Source organism: Rutilus rutilus (assembly GCF_951802725.1).
Source record: "Rutilus rutilus genome assembly, chromosome: 1".
Lineage (NCBI taxonomy): Eukaryota > Metazoa > Chordata > Actinopteri > Cypriniformes > Leuciscidae > Rutilus > Rutilus rutilus.
In genome coordinates this window covers 18,385,402-18,394,332 of record NC_140209.1, presented here as the reverse complement: position 1 = coordinate 18,394,332, position 8,931 = coordinate 18,385,402, and the positions used below count along the sequence as shown (strand labels likewise).

At 35.1% G+C, this 8,931-nt stretch overlaps 1 protein-coding gene across 1 annotated transcript; it reads left to right on the top strand.

Moving 5' to 3' along the window:
* Positions 1-467: 467 nt before the first annotated feature.
* On the top strand, positions 468-3,973 carry LOC311304262 (galactose-specific lectin nattectin-like; the record flags this gene model as incomplete). The annotated part of the gene is made up of 5 exons (XM_084431189.1): positions 468-489; positions 665-744; positions 1,224-1,358; positions 3,089-3,197; positions 3,318-3,973. 5 exons carry the CDS (start codon positions 468-470, stop codon positions 3,374-3,376), a joined length of 405 nt encoding a protein of 134 aa, XP_084287315.1. The 3' UTR covers positions 3,377-3,973.
* Positions 3,974-8,931: the final 4,958 nt, after the last annotated feature.

Below are 8,931 nucleotides of genomic sequence, written 5' to 3'. Positions count from 1 at the left end.
CTGAGAAACAATGAACACTTGTCCATTGAGACTCAATTTGTTCAATATAAAAAAAATACATAACCGGAATATCTTAACTAGAAAGGCAATCACATTTAACACAAAAAACAAGATATAAAAGATGAAAAAGGGCGAGAAATACTTTATACATGCAGCAGTTGAAGAGTAATCACATACTTTTACCTTTTACTTTTACCGTATGGAAACCACCAACAGGAACATATTAGTTTTAGTGTCTTATTTTATTTAAGAACAACAAAGAAGAAAAGAGAATGTGACAGAACTCGTCACTGAGTGGTTTGAAATGTTGTAAAAGCAAAGTGGAGATGATGGTGTTTTTATTACTCAAAGGTGTTTTATTGAACAGATGGACTGTGTAACAGAGTTCACTGTAAAGCATCTGTTGTGAAGCGTCGCCTTCATCTGCACTGTCATGCAAAGCCGAAGCACGACCACAACAATGTCGCATGCCTTTTTGTGTTTTAACCGGTAAAGGGACAAAAGTTACATACGGATAGTATGTAACTTTTGTCCCTTTACCGGTTAAAACACAAAAAGGCATGCGACATTGTTGTGGTCGTGCTTCGGCTTTAAATGAAAGTTGCTAATTTAATTACATGTCATTAATGGTAAAAACATAACACACAAAACTTCCCTTTAACAGTGTGTCGGGCAGGATGGTCTGCCTATGGATGCAGATGCTTCAGGTTTTTCAATAACGCTCACACGTGGATTGATGCTGAGGTATGATGCATTCAGCTTCTAATATGACATAACAATCATATAAGTTGGTTAAATACAACTTAAACATCTGTGACATCTGTCAATTATCGCAGGAAAATCATTTCAACTTGTTCCTCAGTTTAAATATGTTAACAGTAAAGAAATTACAATGGAGCTCTAGAACATGCATCATTGTGATAATAAAACATCTATGAAAATACAGACACAACACATTTCATGTTATCATGAGAGGATCACTTAAAAATGTTATATATGTGAAGTTATATCTAATCTATATCTACAGTATAACAAGAACCTGTTCTAGAAAAAAAAGTCCCATCTCAAATGGCAGATTTTAGACTTGACTGAAACAAAAAATAAACAGCGCGAGGAACATTTATTTTCGATTTAACGCATGTCACAGTTTTTGGAGCATTAATCTAAAATTACACATTATTTTTTATAAATAGTGGTGTTTGCTCATGTCTCTGCCTCTACAGAACATCTGTTTGGACTTTGATGGAAACCTTGCTTCTGTGCACAGCCATGATGAGTACACTTTTATACAGCGCCTGGTTAGAGACACAACTTACACCGCAACTCGTGCCTGGATCGGAGGGAGTGATGCTGTTCATGTATGCAATTATTTTTTGATCATTCTTTTTGTGCTACTGGGCATTAACAGTTACATTTACATTGCAATTCAAAAACATATTTCAAAATGCATGAAGATAGATGTGTTTTTATGCTTTTTTTTTATCCTCAGAATAGTTAGTTTAGGGCATTGGCAACCATGAGATGGGTGCCAATGACCATGATGATGTCATACTTGAGTTTTTGTATTGTGAAACTTGATGTAAAATAGATGGCTGATATGATAATCAAGCAATTTACACAGCAAAATCCCCAGTGTTAAATTAAAAATGCTCAGTGTTTATGAGTCCACACTCAGATAAGTAACACTGAAGCAGTGTTGAAGTTAATGAGCTAATTAAGTGATTCATTGAGTGATAATTGAGCATTATTGAAGACACCTGATGTTAACAAGCAGAATCACTGAAGGAGAAAAACACAAATTGTAAGTCACCATTATGCTGATCCGTGTTTAGTTGGGCTCTTGATCCTTACATTTTTAACTTTAGATTTAGTTTGGCTGCTGTAATCCAGTTATAACAGCCAGATGATCAAAAAGAAAATGTGATCTGGTGGTATTGGTTGTGTTTTAACAGAATAATTATTTGACCTAAATCACTGAACTCATTTAGAGCCTGATCTCTGAGTTAGATTTACTTTATTGATTAGAGCAGCACTGGCCTTGTACAGCATAATAATTTTAGCATTTTCAATGTAATCCAAAGGATTTCTTAAGTTATTCTGATACAAAAACACACAACAAAAAACTTTCAGGTAGGCAGGCACACACAGACATCAAGAATTAGCGTATAAATCTCAGCAATGCTGATAAACAGCATATTCAGATAAACAGATCAACTCTGAACATTAGAAAACAAGCGACTAAAAAGTCACATAAGAACAGGAGAACTCAAATAAAATAGTAAGAATAAAGGAAATTAACAAGAAAATTAACCTCATTATTTATTTGTGCAGCAATGCATGATGGGAGCCATGAATGAGTTTTGATTGGTGGCATCCAGAATGCACTGCAACATGCTTTATAATTGTCACCATTGTTGAGATTCACAGGCTGATTATTGATGTCTGTGTCTAATTAATAAAAATAAAATAACAATTTTCAGAACAACTTGAATAAATCCATTAGATTACATTGAAAATGTTTGAAAAAAATATGATTGTTAAAACACAACCAACACCATCAGATCACTCTTTCTTTTTATTAATCTGGTTGTTACAACTGGATTAAATCAGCCAAACTAAATCTACAGTTAAAAATGTAAGGGTCAAGAGCCCAACTAAAGCAAACACCGATCATCATAATGGTGACTTAAGATTTGTGATTTTTCTCCTTCAGTGATTCTGCTTGTTAATATCAGATGTCTTCAATAATGCTCAATCATCACTCAATTCATCACTGAATTATCTCATTAACTTTAACACTTCTTCAGTGTTACTTATAACACTCTGAGTGTTGACTCATATAAACACTGAGCAGTGTTAATTTAACACTGGGGATTTTGCTGCCCTGTCTTAAATATTTTTCACGTTCTTTACTGATACTCTTTCTGTGAAATAATTTCTATTCATTTCTGTTCAGATTTCTGACATTTTTAAAGTGAAGATGGGGTTAGGGTTCATGAGGAATCATCTTTTAGATAAATAAAGATCAAATTAAGTCATGTAAGCTGTGGACATAAACCCAATGTCCTTTTTTCTCTTCTGTTTACAGGAGGGACATTGGCTCTGGAGTGATGGAACCAAAATGAACTATCAAATATGGTCGTCTGGAGAGCCCAATAATCATGGAAATGAGCACTGCCTTGAGATGAACTATGGAAGTAAGTAACTGATGTTAATGCTCATAAACTGTCTAAATAAACTAAATAAACATTAATTATTTTTTTTCTCCATAATACACAAGTGATAACAAACAACAATTTTTTTCTTTCTTGCAACAGATGGCAACTGGAATGACAACAAATGTTATGAAAAGATGCCCTTTGTGTGTGTTAACTGAACCAGCAAAATATCAATGTAGAATAAACAAGCTACTTTGACTCATTTACTTTCCTTTAGAAATGTTCAGTGGGGGTAAAAAATGTGTTTTAAAAAAGGTTAATTTGTTTATCTCAGCAGGTCATGCTTCCTGCTTGTACGGACTCTCTTGCTTACTGCTCCACACTTTGCTCTATCGCTTTTATATTTTATCTCCTAATTTTAAATTCAGCAAATCAGCACAGTGCTAAATCGACATAGCTTGGCATCAACATTGCAAGGACAGTGCGGCTATAATTAATAAAGTAAACCTAACTCAGAAATTGGACTCTATATGAGTTCAGTGATTCAGGTTAAATGATTGTGAAATAATGATTATGTTAAAACACAACCCACACCATCAGATCACTTTTTCTATTTGTTCATCTGGCTGTTATAACTCAGGTACAGCAGCAAAACAAAAACTAAAGTTAATGTTTTAAGGGTCAAGAGCCTAACTAAAACAAACACTGATCACCATAACGGTGACTTACAATTGCGGTTTTCTCCTTCAGTGATTCTGCTTGTTAACATCAGGTGTCTTCAATGTTGGCAATAAAAAATAAAGAGTTCTTAATTCATCTTTGACGTCTGTCTGTTATTCAGATATTTTTGTTTAAATTTTTTTTTTTTGTAAATTTTACTCATTTTAAATGGTTAACTTTTAACCCTCTGGGGTCTGAGGTGTTTTTGGGGTCCTTGAGATGTTCTGACATGCCCTGACATTTGTGCTTTTTTCAGTTGCTTATAAACATATTAATGGCAAAGGTGTAATTACACTCTATTTAGCACAAACATGGCTACCATAATATGTGAGGAACATGAATGTACATGTTTGTATTTTTGAGAGAATAATGTTTATGCATGGTTATTGAAAAAACAAAAAATGAAAGTTTCTGAAATAAGGCCACAAAACACATACTAAATATGTGTCAACAAGTCTTCTGAATAATGCATTTTGTCGCCTAGAGTTTTTTTCTTCAAAATGATCTGAAAATCATCCAGCCTAATCATTCACATAAAGCAATACATTCACAGTAAATTCCCCGGTGTTAAATTAACACCGATCAGTGTTCATATGGGAACCACCAGCAGGGTGTTAAAAGTAACACTGATGCAGTGTTAGAGTTCATTGGATAATTAAGTGATTAATTGATGGATGATTGTTTGATTATTGACAACATCTACATCTCTATTCATTCTCAATAACTAGTTGGCAATGAGTGAAGCTGGTAATGCTGTTTGTGGAGTTGTTTGATCCTCCTCTGCTGAGATCTTCACAGATTTAATGTCATCTCCGGTAGATTTCATCTCCGGAAATCAGTTGTAGTTCTTGTGTTTCTCTTTTCTTCAGTGATTCTGCTTGTTATCATCAGGTGTCTTCAATGCTCAATCATCACTCAATTAATCACTTAATTATCTGCTTCAGTGTTACTTTTAACACCCTGCTGGTGGTTCCCATATAAACACTGAGCGGTGTTAATTCAACACCAGGGATTTTACTGTGTTGATTTAAATTTTGTAAGACACTTTTTGTTTGGAAAGGCAATATGCGAGTGGGCGTAAACGATCCAACACCATCATGAATACTGAGTGGTTCACACCTGAGGAGACAATGCCCTGCGTAATGGGGCTGCATACATAATGAGCCTTTCATTCAGGTGTGTGACTGAGCCACAAGAAAGAATGCAAGGACATATATATATATTGTACAATTTTGTATATATGGTTCACAGTTGGAAACACAGTTGTTTATAAAATATAAAAGCGATAGAGCAAAGTGTGGAGCAGTAAGCAAGAGAGTCCGTACAAGCAGGAAGCATGATGTAAGGACCACCCATTGGCCCAATGACGGAATCCAACGGCCTGGCGAAGGTTTAAAGCATGTATGTCTTTTCAGCGCTCCAGTGAAGTTCACTTAATCTATTGGAACTTAGTTTTAGTATTACTTTAGCTCTATGCGTAATCTGACTCCAATTTCAAATGATAATCAAATTTAGATCGTATTTCTGATTAGAAAATAATCATAAATATTGATTATGAATTAATTTAGATCTTTGATTATTCTGATTATCCCATACTTTCAATTATTCGTTCATTACGGACCTAGTGTCGCTTTGAGACGTCACGTCGCGACTGCGCGCTCACGATCATAATTTCAAAACACAGCATAATTTTTTATAATATTTGCAGCATACAACATGCTAAGTCAGGGAATAGTCAGAAATCAGGAGGTCTTCCTAAGATGTACCCCATGGTCCATTCAAAGTGCCTCCAGTTTGATCTATTCTGGACAAAGTTTTGCGGAAACACCAGACTACACATTAATCTACTGGAAATAATGATTTCAGAAGAATGCAGAATAAATCAAGATGTAACATTTATTTGTCAGGTAAAAATATATCATGCCAATTACAGAAGTAAATTATTAAAAGCCAATTCAAAAATATATGACATCATTTACTCAAAGATGACTCTAAAAGTAAGCAATGTTTTCCTGACAAAGACACAGTAATGTGTCAGGGCTTTCCAACCGGAAAGCACTGAAACATCACTATGGGGGATGATCCTGGTAAAAGAGTCCCAAAGATTGCTCTGTCCCCTCACCTTAAATACCAGATCAGAACAGAAGGGGGGTTAAGCAAATGTTGTTTAGAGTTGTTTGGGCCAATCCATGTACCCGAGGGGGGTAGCACCTGGTTTCTTGGGATATCGTAAAGAGCTATCAGCCAGAGAGATACAGGATTATCCTAAGTTCTCAATCTTTCTCATTAAACCAATGACTGCAATGAAATTAAGACCATTTTACCAATCGCCCTGCTTCCTTTTAAATGACATCAAACATGAAAAGGAAAAACAACATATTCACAAGATACACCATATGTGTTATATAGACATTCTTAATGAACTTGCAGTGCCTTGAGGAGGGAGAGGGGGGATGAGTTGAAGTCAACCAAGGGGACAAGGAGATAAGTTTGGGCAGGACAAGGTTCTGTGCTCTGTCTTTGCTATCTGCTGTCCAGGGTGCATTTTATGGCTTTATTGCAGGGTGCGTTTTGTTTTAGCAGGAAAATCAGTTCTTACAATGACCTGCTGAGATAAACAAATTAACCTTTTTTTAAACACATTTTTTTTTTTTCGGTTCCTTGCCACTGTTGCCTTTGGCTTGCTCAGTTGGGGATATTCTGGGGATATCTAATTTGATTTTATCAATAAATTCCACTAGAAATAAACCTTGTTGTATTATTTTAATTTAATACTGTGAAGCTGCTTTGATGCGATCTGTATTGTGAAAAGCGCTATACAAATATACTTGACTTGACTTGACTTGACTTGTTGTTGTTTTTTTTTAACAAATTGTATAATATCCAAGGTAAACATTTCTAGTAATTGTGCAATTAATTCTCATACTATATTTTCAGAAAGTTTTGGAATATATTCTCAAATGTGTCACTAATAAAACACAATAAAAATAATTTAAAGAGAAGGCTTATATTGACCTTTTAAGATTTTGTTTACATCTATCCTTGTATTCATATATATTTTTTGCTATTTTGTTAAAAAGGTTATACAATTACAACAGCAATTAAAATTTTAACAATATTTCCAGTGTTATCTTTCTTTGTAAAAACTAAAGTATACATTTTATCATACGTATTTCAAAGTTAAGGATTCATTACATAACAATCCTACATATAAGCCTACATATAATAACATCTTAGTTGATGACTTTTTGACAAAACATAATATTTGACAAAACACACACATATATATATATATATATATATATATATATATATATATATATATATATATTTCTGCTCATATGTTATATATATATATATATATATATATACATATATATATATATATATATAACATATGAGCAGAAATTGGCAACATTATAAGCTTATTTGATGTGGCAGTATTTTTCAGTAAAAACTATAATCTATCCGATTTTTCTATTCGATTTTTACTCATCTCAGTATAGCAATAGAGTTTGGTAAAAGCTGTGCATTCACTCACACACAAAAACACGATTCATATTATTTTGCCAGCTGTAGTAGCTACACAGCAGCGTGCATCTGTGCGTTCATTCATTCATTCACACACAGAAACGTCAGCCACTATTGCGATTAGAACAAAGCAAATATAGAACTGACCTCTTCCTCAGCTGGATCCATTGCTCCTCGAAATGAAACTTCCAGCATTTCTGAGGTAAATTTTCCAGGATTATTATTAAGATAGTATTATTCCTCACAGCGTCGTAAAGTACATGAGTCTGAAAGTGAACTCGCGGTGTGTGTTATCCAGCTGATGTGGGCGTTTCACAGGTTTGCGTGGATCGCCTCAGATAATTTGCGTTTGAATAGCGCGCGCTCTCCGTGGGCGGGATCACATTAAAAAATAATGAGCTGAGATGAGAAGGACTGACATCTCTCTCTTTTCATACATATTACATAAACTGAGAATATTTGTTTTTTATATAAATTACTTCATTTAATAGAAGAGAATTCAAGCTTCATGCCTGTGTGTCTGTATGCCTGCTTGACTGAGTATTTGCTGAGTTATAGTTCATTTTCGGCAGAATGGACTTCACTGACAGAGAGAAGGCAGAACTCGCATCATGTTTATTTTTCTTTATTTGGCAAAAAGCACAACACTTTGTTTTTATTGTGAGTATACACAAAAAAAATACACACTTAAGAGGATCGATTGATGTATGACACAAGTATGTAAGATCAAAATCAACAGAGTATTTTGAGTCTCTTTTGCACTGATAAGAACAAAAACTAGCCTACACTCTTAGAAAGAATGTGTTAAAAATGACACAACCTGTGTTAAATTTTGACACGTGTGGGTGAGCTCCAGGACTACTATCCATCCATCCATCCATCTTCTACCGCTTATCCGGGGCCGGGTCGCGGGGGCAGCAGTCTAAGCAGGGATGCCCAGACTTCCCTCTCCCTAGACACTTCCTCCAGCTCTTCCGGGGGGACACCGAGGCGTTCCCAGGCCAGCCGGGAGACATAGTCTCTCCAGCGTGTCCTAGGTCTTCCCCGGGGTCTCCTCCCGGTGGGACATGCCCGGAACACCTTCCCGGGAAGGCGTCCAGGAGGCATCCGGAAAAGTCATTCACTAAAACAAATTCACTGACAAAACTTATTCACTGTGTAAGTCATTTTAACACACAAATTGTGTCATTTTAAAAAATAAAGCGAAAGGGCCAGATGCAACAATATTAACCGTTTAATCAATAGTCGAGTACAGAATGCATGTGCACACAAAGTACAAGACAATGTTTCAAGCTCAATGACTGGACAGACTCACTGTACTGGACATTATTCAGTTATTCACGCTTCAACCCCTAACTGATAATGCTGCTTTTGACAAAAGTTCATGAAGAGATAACAGTTAACAGGGTTTGCACTTTGAATTTAATTAAAATGTAGCAACTGACAAAATATTGTATATTAATAACTTGTATTTACACTGGCCTGTTTGTTTGAGAACATAGCAAACACTGCATACCATTCA